The following is a 24,840-nucleotide window of genomic DNA, read 5'->3' as shown; positions in this document are numbered from 1 at the left end:
TACTGCCCTGACCACCTCGCCGAGGGTGAATACTAATCCGGCTACAGAATCGGATATAGCATCGGGGTCCACATCATTGGCAAATTCAAAGGTATCTTGATATAATTTGCCAAAGTGGTCTTCCCAGACAGAAGATGCAATGTTTGGCTCCACTGCAGCTTTAGGTTCTCCTGTGCCTGTGTTTAACAAAGACCAACATTTTCTGAAATCCCTTGCTTCTAGCGCTAGGGAGAGGTCCTGCCATCTATTCAAATCCTATTCCGACCTTGTCTTTGCCATGGCTCCCCTATATTTCCGCCTAAGCTCGGCGACCTTACCCTTATCATAACCTGCTTTTATTGTAGCTATTAGCTCTGTCTTGATCTTTTTACAGGAAGAATTGTACCAAGTTGGAGTACGAATCTTTCTCTTCCGTGGGACTACCACTGGGTAAAGAACCTCACCTAGAGCTCCCACTAGGTCTACATGAATTTGAGCTACTTTCTGATTGAAGTCTGGTGGTCTAGGCTGATTAATTAGTACATCCAGTTCTTTTAGCTTAGGGAGTGCTAATTCATAGATTTTAGTTAAACTCTCTTCTGAATTTGCCAATTTCCCCCATTTTACCCTACGTCTATTAGAGCTAAGAACCAAATTCCCTGGATCTTCACTGGGATTACCGGGTAGTGACCCAACCGCAGGTGCAGGATGCACCATATCTAATAAAAGTGCGTTGTGGTCACTGTCTGTTCTTACAATTACCCTAAAATCCTGAACCTTGGACCACAGACCAATGTCCACAAAAATGTAGTCCAACCTTGATTCATGGTCCTTCCTATTGAAGGTGCACGATGAAGGGGTGTCAGAAGGAGTGCGTCCATTACAGGCCCTTAACGCGGAATTTAGTGTTAGGGACATAATTTGCACTGCGAGAGGGGACCAGGATTTAGGGTGGGGGGATTGACATAACGGAACACCCCAAAAGTCATCTTCAGCAGTAAGGGCACCCTCCTTTAAACCTTCCAGTGGTTCAAAGTGACAATTAAAATCTCCGCACGTCACTATCTTACAATCAGTGGGGAGTTGGCCCAGGAATGACGAGAGATCTTCTAGTGTAGGTGAATCCATGGCCACACTGACTGGGCGAGAGTATACATTGATAATTGCCAGATTTACCGCATTAGGCCACCTGAGTAGAACACACTGGATGTCTTGTGAGAACGTCGGTACATTCTCCGCATTACACCCAATGTGACTAGCTACCCAAACCGCCAAACCGCCTGAGGGCCTCCCTTTACCACTCCACCTGGCCTGAATTTCAAAAACTGCATATCCTACTCTACACAGAGGTTCCCTGGCCCATGTCTCTTGAAAGAGACAGATATCACTACTGCCTACTAGGGAATCCCAATCGTTTGTGTGTAGTTTATTAACAATACCCGCTACATTCCAAGAGAGGACCTTCAGGGTTTTAGCTGGAGATTTTGAGCCCAACCCCCCGGTTTTCTCTGGTTTACTGTCCAGTGATGGAACTGCGGGCCCTTGCAGTGATGTTTCCAGGATGGATAAGGCAGTGGATATTAAGTTTGGACCAGGCGGAGATACGGGTGATAGACTATGGCCAGGTGGACTACAGGGCAAGTCACTTACTCGGCCCTGGGAGCCAGTAGGAATTAAGCTTTCCCGGGGGGATACATCAATTTCTCGAATGATATCATCAATGACGCCAGCAGATTCACTAACGATACTTTGGGTACGTCGTGAATATGCACCCTTTTGGAGTCAATCAATCTGATCGAGACAGCTGAATCTGTTGGGGTGTACATAGGTGCCACAGGCAAGAGTAACATTGCAAGTGGGCCTATATCTTGACCCATCAACAGCAAAGCCCACCCTTGTCCAGCCATCATCTCTCCTCATAGTCAAATCACGTACATTAGGGTAGAAGTATGACAGGGGAACCAATTCTATCGAAGTATTTCCTACACCCCCAAGCCAATGACAGATGTAGGTAGCAACCTGGGGACTCTTAAAGCTTACAATTATGCAGTCCCCTACACATTTCTTGGCGGTGTACCCAACCCATGGAACCCTTCTAACCATAAGAACCTCTCCCTTTAAATTAGGTGGTAAGGGCCTTTGAATATTTAATCAACTGATGACCTTATTACGTAGGGAATCATAGGATTCTACCACGTCGCTAGAAAGCTCTGGTGCCCCCATCAGAATCACAGTGTAGGGTGCCGCCTCTGGAGGCAAGTTAACTGCTTTTCGCCGGTTATTGGAATTAGCTAACCGATTTGAGCAGTTAGCTGTTCCATTTAATGGTCTCTCCTGGCCAAGTAAGCTGGCCGAGGCGGGTAGCTTCGACCTCCTTACAGTTGGTACCGGAGGCAGTTGCCTAGGTAGAGGTACAGGGGCAGGCTGTGGCACCGTGGCTATACTAGTGTTATCCCCAGAGGGGGCTATTGATGGAATAGGGGCCTCTATTACTGAAGTGTGGCCTGCAGGCTCACCCATCTAAAGTTTTACTCCTGTGTGCTTAACTCACCACTTGGAATACTTCAGTTGTTTGAAGTGTTGCGCAGCACAAGTGGTGTATCTGCGATGGGTGTATGTGTGGCTAAGAAGGGTACAATACAGGGATAATGCGGTATTGTGCAGTGTGTGCATGTTAAATGCATGTGCTGGATGTATGTATGCCTATGATCGGTACAATCTATGAGGGGTACAGTGATATGCAGAGCGCGTAGGTTAAATGCAGGTGCTGGGTGTTTTAGTGCTTGTGAACGGCCAATACATGGTAGACTATGGGTTTCATGTTGGGAGGCCCACAGCTGCATGGTGAAACATGAGAAGGTAAAGGAATCCCCCCACATGTAAGAATTGCTGCGTTCCTGTAAGCTGGGTGGACAACACTAGAGAAGGGAGAGCAAGTCTTTCTCTGTACACTACAAAGGGTGCTCTTTGGTTCAGAGAGACGTCACAAGGAAGAGGCCTGGGCACATCTCAGGAAGTAGTAGGGTTGATTAGGGAACCAGAAAGAGTAGTGCTAGGGCCCTGGGCTAACCTTTTGAAACACATATCACTGTTACTGACATCCACATGTAAACAGTAGTCACTCCCATGGACTGTGTTGTTGGACTATCAGATTTGGAGTCACTCCTACTGTGACAAAATGCTTTAAAAAGGATGAGAGAGTAGAAGAGTGGGCACTTCAAAAGAAGCAGACACCAACATAAAGTTAAACGACTCAGAGCCTAAATCACATTTGGTTTCAGGAAATGGAATACAGGAAGGGGAGCTTGAGAACCCCAAAATGGTCAATTGTCAAGCAGACAGTTGGACTGTGTAAGCAGAAGCTCTGAAAGACTTCTGCTTGTGACCTGGACTGGGGGCCAAGACTTGCTAGTCTCTCTCCTGGGAGAGGGGTCATCACCCATAGAAACCAAGACTACCAGCCCTGGAGCCTGGAGTGCCAAGCTGTGTGCCATGTGAGGAAGGGGAGAAGGTTGGAGGGAGTGAGGTCCTGTAGGGAATCCTGTGGAATGGATTCCCTGCGCGAGATGTGAGGAATGGGCTACTGCACCAAATGGGTTGTTACAATGTGCAGGACAAAGTCGGTGACTTGTGTAGGAAAGGAGAGGACAACTGTAAAGCGAGCTGTAACCAACGATGTGCCAATCGGGCAGGAGCCCATGTGCACTGAGGCATCAGCAACCCCGTATGCCAGGAGTTGCTGTTGGAAATTAAGCTGTAATAAACACTGTGCCGATTGGGTTGAGGCCACGTTACAGTAAAAGATCGGCAGCCTTGTATGCCAGGAGGGGTCACCTTGGACGGATTGTGGTGCATGGCTTGGACCGAAGCCCTTACACAGTGAAGAGCCGGTGACCCCATATGCCAGGAGGGGCTGCCATGCTCTCATCTGCTGTGACAGTTGGTTTGCTGCCTGTGAACAGTGGAGATCTGGTGACCCAGTATGCCACAGGGGGTCACCAGAACAAGCAAGAAGTGTGAACAGAACCAGAACATTGCCGGAGTAGTGAGGCCATAATGGGAAACCCTTTGCATCTACACTGAAATGAAGGATCAGCAACAAGAACTTTGGAACACCTTTCCCACCACTGTTGGATGGACCAAAGACTTACCCTGCAAGGAACCTTCATTCTCTGTGGGGGCGCGACCGCATGTGAGGACACCTGGGATCATTGAGGGAAGTCCACCTAATCCGAATGTAGTGAACTCACCTAAAACAGCCACTGCTGCTCCAGTACCCGGAGAGTGGGCTTGCTCAGGAACTCCAGACGCTCAGACCCTACAGGTGCCGGCAAGAGTAAATTCAGATGAAGCTTGTCACAGAGGGAACTTGCTTGCTAGATAGCACTTCGGCGCTGATACATTTTTACCTTTAAAATAGAGTCAGAGTGGGCAGTTGGGACTTGGACTAATAGTGCGGGTTACCCTGGATGTTGTCTATAGTCCATGGGAAATAACCACTATCACTGCTAGGGCGATAAGGGAGTTGGACCCAGGAAACTCCCTAAGAAACACTAAAGCTCCAACTTCAAGGGGATTCTGCATTTATTTGTGAATGTTGTATTTACCTTTGTGTTGTTAGCAATACAAATAAAATACTTCCTTTATCATTAAAGTGAGTATTTGACTGGACAATAATTTATTGTTCTTACTGCTTAGACAATCCTAGCACTCAAAGTCAAGTGCTGAAGGGGTACTTTGCCCAGTTGCTCAGAATCCACAGTCTAGTGAACTCACCTGAAGCATCCAGCACTGCTTCATCACCTGGAGAGTTGGAGTGCTCAGGAACTCAAGATACTCTGATCTTGCAAGCGCAGGTAAGAGAGAATTCAGATCAAGGCGGTCCCCATATGCCAGGATGGGCTTCCATGCAGGCATTTGCTGTGCCAATTGGGTTGGTGCCCATGAACAGTGGGGATACGGTGACCCAGTATGCCAGAGGGGGTTACCAGGGCTAGTGAGAAGTTTGAACAGAACCAGAACATTGCTGGAGTAGTGGGGTTGTCATGGGAAACCCTGTGCACCTACAACTGCAGATGCCGGTAAGAATTCAGATCAAGTTGGTCCCAGTTGGAACTTGCTTGCTAGATAGTGGTACTCTGGATGTTGACGATAGTGAATGGGAAATAAGCACTTTCACTAGAGCGAAAAGGGAATGGGAAACAGGGAACTGTCTTTGAAACACTAAAGCCCCAATAATTTAACTGCAAGCATTTTGAAATGTAAGTCTGTGTCCACACTCGTGTATTCACTTCCCCCGGAGGGAGCCTGGGCCTGCTCAGACAACGCTACCCCCTGAGAGACAAGGGGTACTTGGCCCAGTTGCTCAGAATCCATAGTGCAGGTTGCTGGCTTTGTAGGGGTATAGGGTGGGAAGTTAATTAAGTAATAATTAATAAACAATTATTTGGCAACAATTATTTGTTTAATTATTAATTATGTAAATTGGTTAATGCTGATTTATTTTAGTTATATTTTAGAGGCGGGCTGCTGCGTCTGTGGGCGTAGAGGCTAAGAAGTTAATTAAGTAATAGTTCATTTATAACTATTACTTAATGTTTCAATAATTATTTAATTGATTATTAACAAGGCAAATTAACACTAATTAATTTTAGTTATATTCTAGGTACTGGATAATTAGTAGAGGTATAGGGTAGGTAGGTATATAAATGTAAATGTAATTTAATGTTTTTTGACATGTATTATTTAATTACTAACTAGGCAAAATACTTGAGTTATTAATAATTGAGTTATTGCTCTACTGTTTAATTTATTTTTGTACGGATTTTATTATTTATATGTGTATTACACACATATTTAGAAATGTGTTTGGGAAGAAAATAAATATATATTTAGTTATAATAATTTATATTTATACGTAATTTATTAATTGATTATTAATTATGAACGTGTTTTATTAATTTATATTTTTTTACCATTTGTAATTTGGTCTTTTGTAAGTGTTTGTGAAAGTCTGTTTGTGCTATGATATTTGTTAACTGAATTGTTTTTTATGTATTAATTTAAAATAAATCCATTAATTATGATTTTATCTTTTTGTTAGTTATGGAAGTTGGATTTATTATATGTAAATTTATATTTATTTTCTTTCTTTTTTCTTTATATATTTAATTGCTATTTTTAAGTACAAATATGTATATGAATATATTTTTTATGTAAAGTAAGGGTGTTTTTATTAAACGTTTAATATTTTTCTACATTAATAGGGTTATTCATATACTTAATGCATTTGAAGTGAAGTGCTTTCCCTATCATTGCTTAGACTGGAGTAGGAATTATACATCTAACACATCCAAAGTCAAACACATTCCCTACTATTTTGCTGACTGGAGTAGGAATAGTAAATTTGACCTCTCCAAAGCCCAAATTTAACACTTCCCCTACTGTTGCTTAGTCTGGAGTAGTTATATTAAATGTAACCTCTTCGAAGTCCAACATGTTCCCTACTGTTGCACAGACTGGAGTAAGAATAGTAAATCTAACTGCTCCAAAGTTCAACACGTTCCCTACTGTTGTATAAATTGGAGTGGGAATAGTATATCTAATACTTCCAGACTCCAATACTTTTCCTTCTATTGTTTAATATATATCACAATACTTTTTGTTTATTTTTATATTTTATATTATTGTTTTTATTTTTTTAATGTTTATATTATTTTTCGTCAATGTGTTGTTGTTTTTTTTACATTTCTTTTATTAATTTCCAAGACAAAGGAAACAGCAAACAAGCCAATTTGCTATGTGGTCATCGGGATGCAATCCGCCAATTTCTTTGGCAGGTTTGGCCAAAGAAATAACAAAAATAAGAGAACACCCCCTCACCCACCCCTCCCTTCTCCCTCCAGATATAAGCTGTGCTTCCAGGAGATGGTAACAGTAAGGTCAAACTAGGGAAGACCCATTGAGAAAAGTACACTAGGTAGCAGAGGTGTTGGAGGCTGGAAACCTGAGAGGGTCCACAAGTCTCAAGAGTCACAAATATTTGGGACAAGTAAGCTCCGTTAACTCGGACGTGAGTAGTGTGAGGAAAGGTTCCCTTAAGTCATGAATTGAGGCCCCAGGATGAGTTGGAGCAAGTGAAATCTTTTCCATTCCCAAGATGTCCCACATCCTATGAAGCCATCCCAGCCGGGTTGGAACTGTCTTAGTGCCCCACTGAGAGAGGATGTTCTGTACCGCCACCCCCAGTGTAAGTGCCATCTGTTTACCTCTTCGAGATTTGAGGGGAAAGGTAATAGTGTTAGGAAGGCCCAGAAGAACATACACTGGGATTCAAGGGATTTGCGTGTCGAAGTCAGCGTCCACGTCGTCAAGGATCTGCTGCCAATATGTTCCCAATGAAGGGCAGTCCCACAGTAAATGAGTTAGGGTACCCAACTGGCCACAGGCTTGCCAACACTGCAGGCTACATAAGTTACCGCGTGCTGTGCGTCGGCCCCTAAAATAGATGTCATTCCAGTCATTCTGCATCAGTGCTCTACCTAACTCCCCCTCCCAAAGTAACTGGCCAGGAGTCTTCACGAAATCTGAGGTGCAACTTATATAAGTCTGAGGTCAGATGTGCATCATTATGGAGTGTAAGCAGCCACTTCTCAAATGGAGAGAGGTGTCTCTCCGCATCCCCAGTACATCTCCATGTAACACCCAGTGCCAGCAAATAACAGTAACGCTCTGTTTCCGGTATAGCCTGCTCCTTGCGAAGATCAGTAAAGGAGCGGGGTCCAGAGATATTGAAAAGGTGCCCTATGGAGCAACATGATTCCGAGGTCCAGTTTAGGAAATTCTCAGAATCAAGGCCCGGTGTGAAGTCGGGGTTATGGACTATAGGCGTGATCAATGACGGAAAGGTGGTAAGCCCTCGAGGGGCAGCAACCTTGTCACACGCCAACAGAGTAGGTCTAGTCACCTCAGAGAAGTATAGGTTTCGAGGCTGTCCCGCACGTGCAAGGAAGGGAACACCCCACAGGGGCTGACCAGCAAGGGACCGATACATAAATAACCAATGTTTCTCGGACTCCGGACGAGACCACTCTCCCAGAGCTCTCATTTGGGTCGCCAACCAGAAAGCATTGAGATCAGGGATCCCTAAGCCTCCCTTAACAGGGTCTCTATATGTGAGCTCTCAACGTAACCTACCCCTTTATTCGCACCAGACAAAATGTTCTATGTCCCATTGCAATGAGTGTATGACCCCAGGTGGTGGTACAAGTGGCAATGTGTGGAATAAATAAAGAAGCTGGGGCAATATCACCATTTTCACAGCAGCTATACGGCCCAGCCAGGAGAGAGAGTGCGGTCTCTACTTTCGGAGGCAATCTTGGACCTGTCGGGAGATTGACGCATCATTTTTCACTCTAGTGGCTTGCATAGTAGCGGAGACTTGCAATCCTAGGTAAGGAATTGAGTTGTGGGCCCACTGGACCGGATACAAACGCTGTAGGACCCCAGAGTCTCAGGCTGCAAGAAAATATCTAAGGCCTGAGATTTATGTACATTGATCTTAAACCCAGATGCCAGGGCAAACCTGTCTAGCTCCGCCAAGAAAGCGGGCAGAGATTCCCTGGGGTACTCCAGCGTCGCAACCACATCAACCGGGTCTAAGCAGAGTTTGTGTTCTGACACCCCGAAGCGTGCCCCCCTGATACTCGGATCATCTTGAACCCTTTGGGCCATAGGTTCCATATACAGGGTGAACAGAAGCGGGACAGGGGACAGCCCTGTCTTGTTCCTCTGCATATGGGAAAGGCCGATAAAGCCATCCCATTCACCCGCACTGTGGCCATGGGGTTAGCGTAGCTACTAAATACCCAACCAATGAAGCGGCATGGGAGGCCAAAGTGAACCAGAGTTGCCTTGAGATACGGCCAATGAAGCCTGTTGAACGCTTTCTCAGCGTTGACAGAGAAAATCATGCGTTCCGCCGGGAAGCGTTCAGATCTGTCCACCAAATTTAGGAGCCTCTTGGTGTTGTTAGAACACTGATGTCCGGGAACGAACCTGGATTGGTCCGGGTCTATTAACCCGGACAGATGACGAGAGAGCCTACATGTCAGGATCCCATTTAAAATCTTTAGATCCACATTCAGGAGGGATATGGGGCGAAAGGAACCAAACAAGTGCCTATTCTTGCCCGGTCTAGGTATTACCATGATCAATGCCTCCAGCATGGAAGGTGGGAGAGAGGTGGCATGAACAGTCCTGATCGAGTTGTAGACCCACACCAGCAGTGGGGCTAGCAGCGCACAAAACTTTTTATAGAAAACGGAAGAGAAGCCGTCCGGACCCGGTGACTTGTGAAGTTTCAAATGAGAGATGGCAGAAACCACTTCCTCTAAGTGGATAGGGACCATGAGCTCCTCCGCATGGCTTGGTAAATGTTTAAAAGTAGCGACCTCTTGCAGATGGCGGGCCGGCTCCTCATTAGGCAGAGTCTGAGCCTTATATAGGGTCTCATAAAAGTGCCAAAACTCATCTACAATTTTATGATCGGTATTGCACTCTCTCCCCAGTTGGTCCCGGGTCATAGTAACACGGGACGCCTGTCGCTGTGGAAGCAACCTATTGGCAAGAAGTTTCCCACATCTGTCCCCCCACATAGAAGGCATGTGTCAGGCGAAGGACTGTGTATTCAGCCCGGTCAACATGCAGCCCTGCTAGCTGCGCCCTAGCCGCCTTAAGCTGTTTCCAGACTCTAGGTGCCCCCCTCCGTTGGTGGATGCATTTTAATCCAGCTACTTCCCTGGATAGGTGCTCCCTTTTCTCTCTCCTGACCTTATTGTCTGCTCCCGCTATACTCAGGAATACCACTCTAACTACTGCCTTTAGGGCCTCCCAAAGGGTTGTTGTAGAAATGGAAGGGGAGTCATTGAGATCTAGGTAGTTAGTTATGTACTGTTGGATTTGTTGTACCACTGAAGGGCGCTGTAGCATGGTCTCACGCAAGTGCCAGAATTGTTGTGAGGGCCGGGGTTGATGCAAGGATAGAGAAATCCGCACCGCCGAGTGGTCTGATAAGGGGCAGTGAAGGATTTCAACATCTCGTGTCTGTTGGGTCAATGTGTTGGAGGTGAGCATGTAATCAATTCTGGTGTATGTCTTGTGGGGGTGGGAGTAAAAGGTGTATTCTCTGGACTCTGGGTGGCGCAGCCACCAAATGTCTATGAGCCCAGCCTCTGCCAGAAGACATATCCCGTCCCCAGAAAGAGCCCCCATCTGCCCCCATCGCTGCCCTAACCGGACCATCGTGCCATCAAATGCCAGGTTAAACCCTCCCCCTAGGAGCACAGTTTTGTCAGGGAGGCCTGTATTACTTTTCGGATTAATCCCTCTTGGCCTTCGTTGGGAACATTTACAGTAGCTACTGTACGAGTGTGTGTGCCCAGGGTGAAGGTGTGTGCCAGAAATCTACCCTTGATCTCAGCCTGTTTGCAATCTATCAGACTTGGGAACTGAGCTAAGACCAGGATCGCCATCCCCGTTGTTTTAGAGGAATGAGAAGAGAACAATTGAAAAGGAAAGGCCCTGGACCTCAGCCTATGCGTATCAGTCGGGAGAAGGTGTGTTTCTTGGAGCAGGCAGATGTAGGCTTCGGAGTTTTCGAGAAAGGACAAGACTGCTCACCTTTTAGTGAGGTTGTTAAGCCCCTTAACGTTAAGGGACAGGATCTTAATATCAGTCGGCATAAGGGGAGATCCTGGAGTAACCTACAAGAAGTTGCCCCATGGTCTGTAGAGGGGGATATGAGGAGCTAAGTGCAAAGACCATCAACCCGTCTTGGCTAGGGGAGGCGGAGTAAACCCTGAAACCCACAACAAAGAACTTACAACTGAAAACATGATGGACGAAGTCCACAAATGTCCCGTGCTAGAGCAGCGCACAACGTCACCTCCCAGTCAGATCAGCTCCTGGACCCCCCATGTACAAGAGGGCCCCACTCTGGTCCGCACGCTGAGCTGTTCCCCAGGCTTACGTGGACTTCAGCACAGCACTCCACAGGGCCTCAAACAGGGCACCCCCCCAGCCAGTGGGAGGGCGCCCTTCAGAGAGTCTGGCGCGTAGCACTGTCATAGTCTCTTTCAGGCCATTTGCCGAAGCTCGTGAGCCCAGGCCTGGTCTTCCCAGCTCCCAAGTCTTCTAGAGAGGGCGGATCGTAGCCTCCAGGGGGTCCGCTGTCGCCGCATGCGGGCTCCGCTGCTGGGATCGACGAGATCAGCTCCGCTATCGGCACCCGCCGCCAGTTGCCATTTTCTCACCCCACAGGAGGAGCTGCTTCACTGGTGTGGTCGCGGCTCCCATCAGAGGTGGATTGCAGCGTCTCCTCTCCGGCGCGGCACTCGCTACAGACTCACAGAGGGCCGCCGGAAGGATCCTCACAGGGATGCGCAACCACCAAAGGCGCCTCTCCGCCCGCCTGTTAGATAGACTGCAGGTCGCTCGGCGTCAGGTAGGACGCCAGTCACCAAAATATGTGCTGGCACCGCACTGCTTCCAGAGTTATGTCTCTGCAGCAGTCACCGGACCAAGGTGAGATCCAGAGCAATGTCAGGGGATCCACTATGCTCCGCTATGTGGCGTGGGCCCAGGCCAGGGAACGAAACGACGAGCAGGCACGACCTACTCCGTCGCCATCTTGGCCATGCCCCGTCAATGTGTCTTTAGGGATTTTAAATGATTGACATTTTTTATTAGATGAATTATTTAATCTGTTTTGCAATGCAATTGTTTATATTGGTGTATTGAATATATACATATATATATATTTATATATATACATTAGTAAAAAAAAATATACTGTGACATTTATATTTTTAATAATTGTTACCACATATATATGTATATATGTGTGTGTTTAATAATGCTGCCCTCCTGCACCCGCTTCCCTCTCTACAGCCATCAACGATTCCCCGCCAGGCAGGCGGTAAAGATACTCAAATCCAACAGAGACTCAGAGAAGGATGGCATCGGAGTACATTATCTTACTTGAGACTAAACACCCAGGAAGTCTTATTAAGGACAAAGAACTGTGGATGCAATTGGAACCATAGACTGTACTAATACATTTTTGCAGCAGCATAATAGCAATGTACAAAGGTTGGATTAGCTGTCTGCTAACAGAACTGTTATTACTTTTCTTTCATTTATATATGCATGAAAGAGTCTGTCATAGATTTACTTTTTGCAACTCTTTAATTAATTACCTTAATCAACAGTAGTCGTGGAGGGAGATATATGACTAACATAGTTTTGCACATTGCACTTGAAGAATGTAGATGTTTACTGACATTATTTGGTGACATTGGAGAATAAGTAATTCACAATGACAGAATATCCACATGGACTAGAGCAGTGGTCTTCAAACTTTTTTATTCCGTGCCCCCCCCAGTGTAGAAAAACAATTCGCCGGGCCCCCCCCTCAAAATATTTCACAATTATTTTATTTAACTGGCAATGTTTAAATAGGTCTAGACTTATTTAAACATTGCAGCTAAGTTCTGTCACTGTTTTAGAAATGCAAACAAATACATGATTTCCAAACATACTATTCCGGTGAGGCAGGCCTTACTAATGTGCAAAGGATCCAGTGTGGTTATTCAAAATGGCAGTTTGGGTCTTGGAGAAAATTTGAAGTCCCTTCCCTTTTGACACCTTCTCCCAGCCAGGATTTAAATGACAAAGGATGTGAATGATGGCCCATTACAGACGTGCTTACTGCAGCTCATTTGTTTAGGCTGAAAACAAAGCATAAGGTTTCTTTTGGCCAGAGCCTGGCGCCCCCCCTGATATCACTCGAGGCCCCCCTAGGGGGGCCCGCCCCCCAGTTTGAAGACCTCTGGACTAGAGTGATATAACATCTAAATAAGACAAATCTTTGATTAGGCAAAGTGGAATTTGAGAAATTGACTAACCCCCTAATTCACTTTCGATACTTTTTATTGTCTAACGTGAAAAATTATCATGTTTTTTACTGTCAGCAATAGATCAGTTGTAGTTGAGAACCCCACTCCAAAACGGCAGCTGTTCAGCTTAAACAATCTTTAAAGTTCTTTGTTTATGTGTATTACTGTGACGAAACACGGGTGAATATGTTAAAGTTTGGGGAAATGAGCAACACGTTTTTCTGGCTGACCAAGAAAGACTGCCAAAAGAAAATCTTTCTTCTGTCTTCTCATGCACACAATGAAATTACCATGCTTATAAGCAGTGACATTGGTCAAAGTACAAAAATACATTTCTATACATGCTAATTGCACTTAAAAACTAGACAAAGAGCTCTAAACCTTCTATTGCACCCCCAGGACCAGCAGGGCCCCCCTTAGATGCCTCACCGCCACCCTTTTCATTGCGGGTCCACTGCCGTGGAAAGGATGGTGGTTTGGAAACTCCTAATATGCTTGCCGGTGCCGCAATGGCACCACCAGCACATTACTATGCCTGACCAATGTGCAGCTGCCGCGGGATCCTGGATCTCCAGCGGTCGCAGCAGCCCTGTGGCAGTCTGATTGCCGCACTCATAATACTTTGGGTGGGCCTGCAGTGTTGCTGTGGACGGACAGACACCACGGGTTTGGCGGTCTTATTGACCACCAAACTTGTAATACGGCCTAAAATGTGCTTGTAAAATAAACACTGTTTTAGAAGTGCAATCTTTTATTAAAGTGGTATTTGTTCAATTTTATAAAAACATTTTGGTTGCTTTGGAGCATTGTACTGTACACATCGAGGGCCCATTTATTTGGCTCATGTAAGCTATTCAGACTCAAGGGATGCCTTGTTAAACTGCTACCAACAATCTGTGGCCATCTAAGCCATAGAAACATATTATTTTGCACCGACCTCAATCACCTAGACGATCACACAGTAAAGCTGTTACAACTTACTGATTTTCCTCTTCAAATTTCCATTTGCAGTAGGAGTGCACGTCTTTTCCTCTGGGCCGCCTCGTCCCTTTGTTGAAAGCTGGAGGACAATAACACTGTGTTACTGTGGCATTAAATGGGAATCTGTTCAACTGAAAAAATCAATAATAATCTTGATGCAGGCAGGTGAAATTGCATGGAAAGGAGCCAGTCAATGCCTCAATAAATAACTTCGAGAAGGCAATATTATATTTCAACACATATTACACATTTTCTTCAATGCAGGAATACGTTTGCCTTCTCAACGTGATCATTTATTTTTAGTAAATTCTGATGTTTTAATAATACTGCTGGTAATGTCATTATGTTTGGGGATGTGCCTTTATTGCACAAAATAGTTAACTGTGAAATATGGAACATGTTTCATGTTCCCCTGTGAAGCATGGATTGTAATATCATAATGACAGTCCCCAAACCGTTCTGCAAAGTTTTCCCATTGCCAAGACTTCTATGATTATGAAACTTGGGGAACTCATTTATGCATCAAGGTTATTTAAGCTATGCGGGAAAAAATGCACATTATGCAGCACAGTTCGTGGCAGTAATATTTTCATCCATCTGAGCATGAAACAAACTTTTTTGTGAAATCACAAATTATTTGGTAAAGTTGAAAAAATTCCTAACTATGCAGTCCCCACCATTGTTAATTGGTTAGTCAAAAATGTATTTTTAAAAAGGTCAACAAAACCTAAGCATTCTAATTCATATCAGTACCCACTGTTAGCATCACTTTGAAGAAAGCAGATTTTTCAACTTAACTACTCCAAAAGAAACATATAATATACAAATTATAGGTAACATGAGTAATATGACTCTATAGTGCCACCTCAGGATTCTAGGAACATTTAAAAACACTCAGGCTTCGGGCTTGTGATTTCTGATGTCACCAGACCCCTTGATAGCAATACTATAGCATACTACACAATTATCCGTTATATATTCCCTCTCTCTCCTTTTCGTATTCATAAAACAATGGGCAATGGTGAGTCATTGGATTTAAATAACTGGGCGGTAGCATTTAACCCCTTCGACGCTGATGACGGAGCGGTTCCGTCATCAGCGTTGGTTGGGCTGTGCTGATGACGGAACCGCTCCGTCATCAGCACAGCCCTCGGGGGGAGCGCTGGCGCTCCCCCCCTGGGACATCGATCGTTTGGATTTCAGCTGGGGTGGCAGCGGAAGACTTTCCGCTGCCACCCCCTGGCCCCCCCACGCTTCCTGGTGCTGTCAGCGCGCACAGCGCGCGTCAATGTCATCAGGAAGCGCTGGACGCGCTGGAAGCCATTTGTTTCCAGCGCATCCAGCTACAGGTAGGTTTTTGGTGCTCCGGTGGGGCAGGATGGGCCGTTTCTTGGTGCCTTGAGGCATCGGGGGGGAGGAAACAGTGTTTCCTCTCCCCTGATGTCCCAATGCAGGGCATTTCTGGTTCAGGATCGATCCTGCACCAGAAATGCCCCCACTAGACACCAGGGATTGTTTCTTTATTTTTTTTATGTAAGCAGGGAGCAACCCCTTGGGCATGGGTCACTTCCTTTGGGGTAAATTTAATTTCAGACTTTTCTGCCCCCCCCCGGGGCAGATCGGCCGGTTTTTGGGCCGAATCTGGACCCGGGGGGGGCAGAAAAGCCCACTAGACACCAGGGATTGTATTTTACTTGTAAAGGAAGCGACCCCTTGGGTAAGGGTCGCTTCCTAGGGGCCAATAATTTTTTTTAGACTTTTCTGCCCCCATCAGCCGGTTTTTGGGCCGAATCTGGACCCAGGGGGGGCAGAAAAGCCCACTAGACACCAGTGATTGTTTTTTTTTTATAAAGGAAGCGACCCCTTGGGCAAGGGTCGCTTCCAGGGGGCAATATTAATATGTTAGACAGGTTCTGCCCCCCTGGGGGCAGATCGGCTGTTTTTTTTACCGTTTCAGGACCCAGGGGGGGATAGAAAAGCCCACTAGACTCAATTTTTTATTTTTTTATAGGAAGCGACCCCTTGGCTAAGGGTCGCTTCCTTGGGCCCATTTTTTTTCAAAAGAATGTTCTGCCCCCTCTGGGGGCAGATTAGTGTCTTTATTTGGCCTCTCTGCCCTCCGTAGGTTTGCTTCCAGGGTACCTATGTGTATAAGGATTTTTATTCTGCCCCCCCATGGGGACAGACACCCCATTTGTGACATACCCTGTGACATAGCCTGTTGTAATGTGTGTTGTTTTTGTTTCTTCTAATGTGTATTGTTTTTTTTCTCTTTAGATTGTTGTAGTGTGCGGTTCCGTTACTGGTGGTTCTGTTGTTCTGCTGTTTGTGTAGTTGCATGTGTTTGGTAAGAGACCTTTTTTGTTCAATTCAAATGTTATTGTTTTTTTTGTAAAGTGTGTAATAATACGAGTATGTTTGGTTTCTGTTTTTTCAGATTGTAAAACATGTTTTGCATTTGTTCTTGATGTGTACTTCTGTAGATGTAAGTTTTTTTCCTTCTCTTTCTAGTGGAATATCGTTGCCTATTTGCTGTGTCTTTGCAGAGTAGGTGCTGGTGAGTGTAGTTGTGTCTTGTAAGTGAATTGTATATTTTTTCTAAATATAGATATTTGTGATAAAGGCTTACATTTTTTTACTTACTTTGCACAGTGTTGTGGTTGTTGACTTGTTTGTGCAGACTCCTTTATTTGTAAGGATAATGGCTAGCTGCCAGATTACCGCTCAGCAAGTTGTTGGAATGCTTTTTGATTCTTCCTCTGACCATGGTCCAGAGACTGACTCTGATTCTGAGCCAGAGGTGGGAGGTGAAGATTCAGGTAGTGAGTTTTCTCTACACATGGCTTCATCTGATGATGAAGATACTCTCAGTGCTGATGAAGCTACTTTTGGTGTGGATGAAGTGCCTGTGGTTGGGGAGGACATTGCTGTGCCAATAGTGCGGCAAGAGACATCTGGACTGCAGCCTGGGGCTGCTAGACTTCCAGTTGGTGTAGTGAGACAAGAGGCAGCTGGGCGGCAGCCTGCGGCTGCAAGACTTGACGTTGAAAGTTCTGACCTCTGGGTTGCACCAGGCATGGTGCAGCCGGCATTGCCTGAATTTACTGGTGTTCCAGGGTGTAGGGTGAACACTGAAAACTTTTAGCCTATTGATTTTTTCAAGTTGTTTATGGATGATGTGTTTTTGGCAGAGATTGTAGAGCAGACTAATTTGTATGCTGAACATGTTTTGAGGGTGAACAGTTCCAGCCTTAAGCCCCACGCTAGAGCTACCTGGTGGACTCCCACAAATATGGAGGAGATGAAAAAGTTTTTGGGTTTAACTTTTTTGATGGGCTTGCTTAGGAAACCATCAATGGCTTCATATTGGTCTACTAGTCTCTTGATGGCAACAGCTATATTTCCGGCAGTCATGAGTCGTGATAGGTATTTGCTTCTGCTTCGGATGATGCATTTTGTTGACAATAGTTCTGCTTTGGCACGAGATCACCCTGATTGTGACCGTCTTTTCAAGATTTGGCCTGTCATTGATCATTTCGTTGATCGATTTCCTGAGATCTTTTATCCTGGGAAAGAAATTGCAGTGGATGAGTCTTTGCTGTTGTTCAAGGGCCGCTTGGTATTTCGGCAATACATTCCTAGTAAGAGGGCACGCTATGGAATTAAGCTTTATATGCTGTGTGACAGTCTGACTGGATATGTCTCTAATTTCAGGGTGTACTCTGGTAAGGAATCCAGGATTAACCCCCCTGGTTGTCCGTCGACTTTTGGAGTGACTGAGAAAATTGTGTGGGAACTTGGTCGTGGATTTTTTAACAAAGGCCATCATTTGTATGTCGATAACTTCTACACTGGTGTGAGGTTGTTCAGGGAATTGGCCAAAGTGGACACTGTTGCTTGTGGCACAATCCGCTCAAACCGTAAAGGTTTCCCAAAAGAACTTGTTTGTCAAAAGCTTGCTCGGGGACAGTGCAGTGCATTGCGTTGTGAGGAGCTTATAGCTGTGAAGTTTTCAGACAGGAGAGATGTCTACATGTTGACTTCCATACATGATGAAAGCACTGAACCGGTGACTGTTTGGGGTCAGGTTGCAAAAGCGCGCAAACCTGTGTGCATTTTAGACTATAATAGGCACATGGGTGGTGTTGACAGAGTAGATCAGAGGTTGGAACCGTATGCTGCTCTTTGAAAGGCTTACATTTGGTACAAGAAGTTGGCTATCCATCTTCTCCACTTGGCAACCTTTAATGCTTTTGTTGTGTTCCAGAAATCTTGTCCCCAGTCAAAGATGACTTTTGTAAAGTTTCAGGAGTCTGTAATAGGCAGCCTTGTTTTAGTGGAACAGGCAAGTGTTCCTAGAGTTGGAGTGGTGGAGGATGTTGCCAGATTGAAAGATCGCCACTTTCCTGATCAAATTTCTCCTACAACCTCAAAAGACTTTCCCAGTCGGAGATGTAGAGTCTGTTGGCGAAGAGGTTTGCGGAAGGAGGTTCGTATGTACTGCCCCGACTGCCCTTCAAACCCTGGGCTGTGTGTACCTGCTTGTTTTATATTGTACCACCGCAAAATAATTTTTGGGAGATTCCATGAGTGGTAAAGTGAACTGGTTGGTCTTTATTCTTTAAAACTTATTGTTCAGTTTCAAAGTTGGCATTTGTGTAGTCTTTTTAGATTTAGTTGTTGTGTTGGTAGATTTGTATCAATTTGCAATTTGTTTTTGTTTGTTTTTTATTTTGAAGAAAAACTAACGTATGATGTTGGTTTGCGTGTAGTGTCCATTGTCTAACGGTGTGCATGGTTTGGCGCTTGGCTGGCGGTGTCTGTGGACTGGTGCTTGTCTGGCGGTGTCTGTGGACTGGTGCTTGGCTGGCGGTGTGCGTGGTCTCTTGTTTGGTTGGCGGTGTGCGTGGTCTTGCGCTTGCCTGGTGGTGTGTTGGGATTGGTGCTTGGCTGGTGGTGTGCCTGGGCTGGAGCTTGGCTGGCGGTGTGTGTGGAGTGGCTCTTGCCTGGTGATGTGTGTGGACTGGTGTTTGGCTGGTGGTGTGTGTCGTCTGGTGTTTGGTTGGTGGTGTGCATGGTCTTGCACTTGCCTGTTGGTGTGTTTGGATTGGTGCTTGGCTGGTGGTGTGCCTGGACTGGTGCTTGGCTGGTGGTGTGCCTGGACTGGTGCTTGGCTGGCTATGTGTGTGGAGTGGTGCTGTCCTGGCGGTGTGTGTGGACTGGTGCTTGCCTGGCGGTGTGCGTGGTCTGGTGTTTGGTTGGCGGTGTGCGTGCTCTTGCGCTTGCCTGGTGTTGTCATTGGATTGGTGCTTGGCTGGTGGTGTGCCTGGACTGGTGCTTGGCTGGCGGTGTCTGTGGACTGGTGCTTTCCTGGTGGTGTGTGTGTGGACTGGTACTTGGCTGGCGGTGTGCGTCGTCTGGTGCTTGACTGGCGGTGTGTCTGCTCTGGTGCTTGACTGGTGGTATGCGTGGACTGGTGCTTTGCTGGCGGTGTGTGGGAAGTGACTTAATGCTGGTTACTATACACAGTGCTAGTTGAGCGCCACTCCATGTAATCCATGAGTTTGTGTTGTTGCTGTGTCAGGAATGTTGGCGTGTGAAAGTGATGGGCCCTTGATTGGTGTTGTCTGCTGGTGGAAGTGTAGTAATGTGATGGGTCCGCGGCTGGCGGTGTGAATGTTTTGTATGTGTCACATGTATGAAAGGTGTATGAATGGCCTGTAAAGCGGTTGGTGTCTTGTCGTGGCTTTACAGCTCACGAGCTGTGAGTCAATGGTTCAGTTTCTTGTCCTTTCCATTATTAACAGTGTATTTCATTTTTTGTGAAATCACTTGCTAATACAATGCTATATACTGAACCATCACTCACCCTCGTGCCAAATCCAACCAGTATGTGTGTGTGTTTGGAAACTTGATGTCAGTGTTTTTTTTTGCAAAAGCTGGTGGTTTTCACATAGGCAAATTGCCTATTTGAAAACCACCAGCTTTTGCAAGGGGGTTACCTGGGTTGTTGGCCCCGTGCTAGACGGCCATCTAGGTAAACCTACCAAACCCACACATTTCTGAAAAGCAGAGGAGGAGGTATGGCTTGCCTGGATACTCCAACGTTCCTTTACCCAGAATCCCTTGCAAACCTCAATTTTAGCTGAAAAAAAAACGTTTTTTCACACTTTTTTGTGTGGGAAAGCGTGGCATCACTGGGCTCACACAAATTTCCTCCCACCCAGAGTTCCCCCAGGTTTCCCGATAAAAATGGTACCTCACTTGTGTGGGTAGGCATAGTGGCTGCAACAGGAAAAGGCCCAATTCGTACGGTGGAGACTTAAAAATTACCTTTAGCAAAACTACCTTATTTTTTGGGGGGTGAACTGAGCTTTTGGCCCGGAGCTCGGCGGACATCTTTGAAAACTACCAAACCCAAACAGTTCTGAAAACTAGACACCCGGGGGAGTCCAGGGAGGTATGGCATGCGTGGGTCCCCCAATGTTTTCCTACCCAGAAATCCCTGCAAACCTTACATTTAGGTTAAAAAAAACACTTTCCCATACATATTTGCGTGGGATCTCCATGCCGGCACAAATGTCCTACCACCCAGCGTTCCCCTTGATCTCCCGAGTAAAATGATACCTCACTTGTGTGGGTGGGCCAAAGGCCTGTGACTAGGATGACCCCAAAACAGTTGAATTCTCTGTGATTAATTTGTCAATCCTGAATGCTACAATTTCCTAAAAATACATTTTTGGCCTGTTCTGCTTTGGCCCACCCACACAAGTGAGGTATCATTTTACTCGGAAGAACAAGGGGAACGCTGGGTGGTAGGACATTTGTGCCGGCACGGAGATCCCACGCAAAAAAGTTTGGAAAAGTGATTTTTTTTACCTAAATTTAAAGTATGCAAGGAACTCTGGGTAGGAAAACATTGGGGGACCCACGCATGCCATACCTCCCTGGACTCCCCTGGGTGTCTAGTTTTCAGAACTGTTTGGGTTTGGTAGTTTCACAAGTTTGCCGCCGAGCCCCGGGCCAAAAACTCAGGTCCCCCCCCAAAAATAAGGTAATTTTGCTATAGGTTATTTTAAATTCTCCACTGTTCGATTTTGGCCTGTTCCTGTTGCAGCCACTATGCCTACCCACGCAAGTGAGGTACCATTTTTTTCAGGAGACCTGGGGGAACGCGGGGTGGGTGGAAATGTGTTGATCCACGCAGATTCCAGAACTTTCCACCTCAGAAATGTGAGGAAAATGCGTTTTGTTTGACAATTTTTTAGCTTTGCAAGGGATTCTGGGTAACAGAACCTGGTGGGAGGCACTTGAGTCACCCCATCCTGAATTCCCCGGGGTGTCTAGTTTTCAAAAATGTATAGGTTTGCTAGGTTTCCCTAGGGGCCGGCCGAGCTACGGTTCACAAACAAAAGGTAGACACTTTGCCAAAAAAGGGCCCGTTTTCACTGCGAAATTGCAGTGCGAACACATTGCGTTTTGCGCTGTTTCCTGACGCAGGCACTATGCCTACCCAGGCATGTGAGGTACCATTTTTTTCGGGAGACCTGGGGGAACACGGGATGGGTGGAAATTTGTTGATCCACGTAGATTCCAGAACTTTCCACCACAGAAATGTGAGGAAAATGTGTTTTTTTGTCGATTGTTTATGTTTGCAAGGGATTCTGGGTAACAGAACCTGGTGGGAGGCAATTGAGTCACTCCATCCTAAATTCCCCTTGGTGTCTAGTTTTAAAAAATGTATAGGTTTGCTAGGTTTCCCTAGGGGCCAGCCGTGCTACGGTTCAAAAACGAAAGGTAGACTCTTTGCCAAAAGAGGGCCCGATTTCACTGCGAAATTGCGGTGCGAACACATTGCGTTTTGCGCTGTTTCCTGTCGCAGGCACTATGCCTACCCAGGCAAGTGAGGTACCATTTTTTTCAGGAGACCTGGGGGAACACGGGGTGGGTGCAAATCTGTTGATCCACGCAGATTCCAGAACTTTCCACCACAGAAAAGTGAGGAAAATGCGTTTTTTTTGTCGATTTCTTAGATTTGCAAGGGATTCTGGGTAACAGAACCTGGTGGGACGCAATTGAGTCACCCCATCCTCAATTCCCCTGCGTGTCTAGTTTTCAAAAATGTATAGGTTTGCTAGGTTTCCCTAAGGGCCGGCCAGGCTACGGTTCAAAAACGAAAGGTAGACTCTTTGCCAAAAAAGGGCCCGTTTTCACTGCAAAATTGCGGTGCGAACACATTGCGTTTTGCGCTGTTTCCTGTCGCAGGCACTATGCCTACCCAGGCAAGTGAGGTACCATTTTTTTCAGGAGACCTGGGGGAATACGGGGTGGGTAGAAATTTGTTGATCCACGCAGATTCCAGAACTTTCCACCACAGAAATGTGAGGAAAATGCGTTTTTTTTGTAAATTTTTTAGCTTTGCAAGGGATTCTGGGTAACAGAACCTGGTGGGAGGCAGTTGAATCACCCCATCCTGAATTCCCCTGGTTGTCTAGTTTTCAAAAATGTATAGGTTTGCTAGGTTTCCCTAGGGGCCGGCCGAGCTACGGTTCACAAACAAAAGGTAGACACTTTGCCAAAAAAGGGCCCGTTTTCACTGCGAAATTGCAGTGCGAACACATTGCGTTTTGCGCTGTTTCCTGTCGCAGGCACTATGCCTACCCAGGCATGTGAGGTACCATTTTTTTCGGGAGACCTGGGGGAACACGGGATGGGTGGAAATTTGTTGATCCACGCAGATTCCAGAACTTTCCACCACAGAAATGTGAGGAAAATGTGTTTTTTTGTCGATTGTTTATGTTTGCAAGGGATTCTGGGTAACAGAACCTGGTGGGAGGCAATTGAGTCACTCCATCCTAAATTCCCCTTGGTGTCTAGTTTTAAAAAATGTATAGGTTTGCTAGGTTTCCCTAAGGGCCGGCCAGGCTACGGTTCAAAAACGAAAGGTAGACTCTTTGCCAAAAAAGGGCCCGTTTTCACTGCAAAATTGCGGTGCGAACACATTGCGTTTTGCGCTGTTTCCTGTCGCAGGCACTATGCCTACCCAGGCAAGTGAGGTACCATTTTTTTCAGGAGACCTGGGGGAATACGGGGTGGGTAGAAATTTGTTGATCCACGCAGATTCCAGAACTTTCCACCACAGAAATGTGAGGAAAATGCGTTTGTTTTGTAAATTTTTTAGCTTTGCAAGGGATTCTGGGTAACAGAACCTGGTGGGAGGCAGTTGAATCACCCCATCCTGAATTCCCCTGGTTGTCTAGTTTTCAAAAATGTATAGGTTTGCTAGGTTTCCCTAGGGGCAGGCCGAGCTACGGTTCAAAAACGAAAGGTAGACACTTTGCCAAAAAAGGGCCCGTTTTCACTGCAAAATTGCGGTGCGAACACGTTGCGTTTTGCGCTGTTTCCTGTCGCAGGCACTAGGCAGACCCAGGCAAGTGAGGTACCATTTTTTTCGGGAGACCTGGGGGAACACGGGGTAGGTGGAAATTTGTTGATCCACGCAGATTCCAGAACTTTCCACCACAGAAATGTGAGGAAAATGTGTTTTTTTTGTCCATTTTTTTAGGTTTACAAGGAATTCTGGGTAACAGAACCTGGTGGGAGGCAGTTGAGTCACCCCATCCTGAATTCCCCTGGGTGTCTAGCTTTAAAAAATGTATAGGTTTGCTAGGTTTCCCTGGAGGCCGGCCGAGCTATGGTTCAAAAACAAAAGGTAGACGCTTTGCCAAAAAAGGGCCCGTTTTCACTGCGAAATTGCGGTACGAACACATTGCGTTTTGCGCTGTTTCCTGTCGCAGGCACTAGGCAGACCCAGGCAAGTGAGGTACCATTTTTTTGGGAGACCTGGGGGAACACGGGGTGGGTGGAAATGTGTTGATCCACGCAGATTCCAGAACTTTCCACCACAGAAATGTGAGGAAAATGCGTTTTTTTGTCCATTTTTTAGGTTTGCAAGGGATTCTGAGTAACAGAACCTAGTGGGAGGCAGTTGAGTCACCCCATCCTGAATTCCCCTGCGTGTCTAGTTTTCAAAAATGTATAGGTTTGCTAGGTTTACCTAGGGGCCGGCCAAGCTAGGGTTCAAAAACGAAAGGTAGACACTTTGCCAAAAAAGGGCCTGTTTTCACTGCGAAATTGCAGTGCGAACACGTTGCGTTTAGCGCAGTTTCCTGTCGCAGGCACTAGGCAGACCCAGACAAATGAGGTACCATTTTGTTCAGGATACCTGGGGGAACACGGGGTGGGTGGAAATATGTTGATCCACGCAGATTCCAGAACTTTCCACCTCAGAAATGTGAGGAAAATGCATTTTTTTTTTACAATTTTTTTAGCTTTGCAAGGGATTCTGGGTAACAGAACATGGTGGGAGGCAGTTGAGTAACCCCATCCTGAATTCCCCTAGGTGTCTATTTTTTAGAAATGTATAGGTTTGCTAGGTTTCCCTAGGTGCCGGCAGAGGTAGGCTTCAAAAACAAAAGGTAGGCACTTTGCCAAAAAAGGGCCCGTTTTCACTGCGAAATTGCGGTGCGAACACGTTGCTTTTTGCGCTGTTTCCTGTCGCAGGCACTAGGCAGAACCAGGCAAGTGAGGTACCATTTTTCTTGGGAGACGTGGGGGAACAATGGGTGGGTGAAAATTCGTTGATCCACGCAGATTCCACAACTTTCCACCACAGAAATGTAAGGAAAATGTGTTTTTTTGTCAATTATTTAGCTTTGCAAGGGATTCTGGGTAATAGAACCTGGTGAGATGCAGTTGAGTCACCCCATCCTAAATTCCCCTGGATGTTTACTTTTCAAAAATGTATAGGTTTGCTAGGTTTCCCTAGGTGCCGGCAGAGCTAGGGTTCAAATACTACAGGTAGGCACTTAGCCAAAAAAGGACCAGTATTGACTGCGAAATTGAGGTGCGACCAGGTTGCGTT

At 46.0% G+C, this 24,840-nt stretch overlaps 1 protein-coding gene across 1 annotated transcript in view; it reads right to left on the bottom strand.

Moving 5' to 3' along the window:
• RIC3 (RIC3 acetylcholine receptor chaperone) overlaps positions 1 to 24,840 on the bottom strand; it is a 190,325-nt gene that overhangs the window by 31,937 nt on the left and 133,548 nt on the right. The window contains exon 3 of the mRNA XM_078681006.1: positions 13,917 to 13,995. Coding sequence (XP_078537132.1) covers positions 13,917 to 13,995 — 79 coding nt within the window. The remainder of the gene's footprint in view (positions 1 to 13,916; positions 13,996 to 24,840) is intronic.

This window comes from Lissotriton helveticus, chromosome 3_1, assembly GCF_964261635.1.
Source record: "Lissotriton helveticus chromosome 3_1, aLisHel1.1, whole genome shotgun sequence".
NCBI lineage: Eukaryota > Metazoa > Chordata > Amphibia > Caudata > Salamandridae > Lissotriton > Lissotriton helveticus.
Note: the sequence above shows the minus strand (reverse complement) of the source record. Positions and strands in the feature narration are given on the sequence as shown.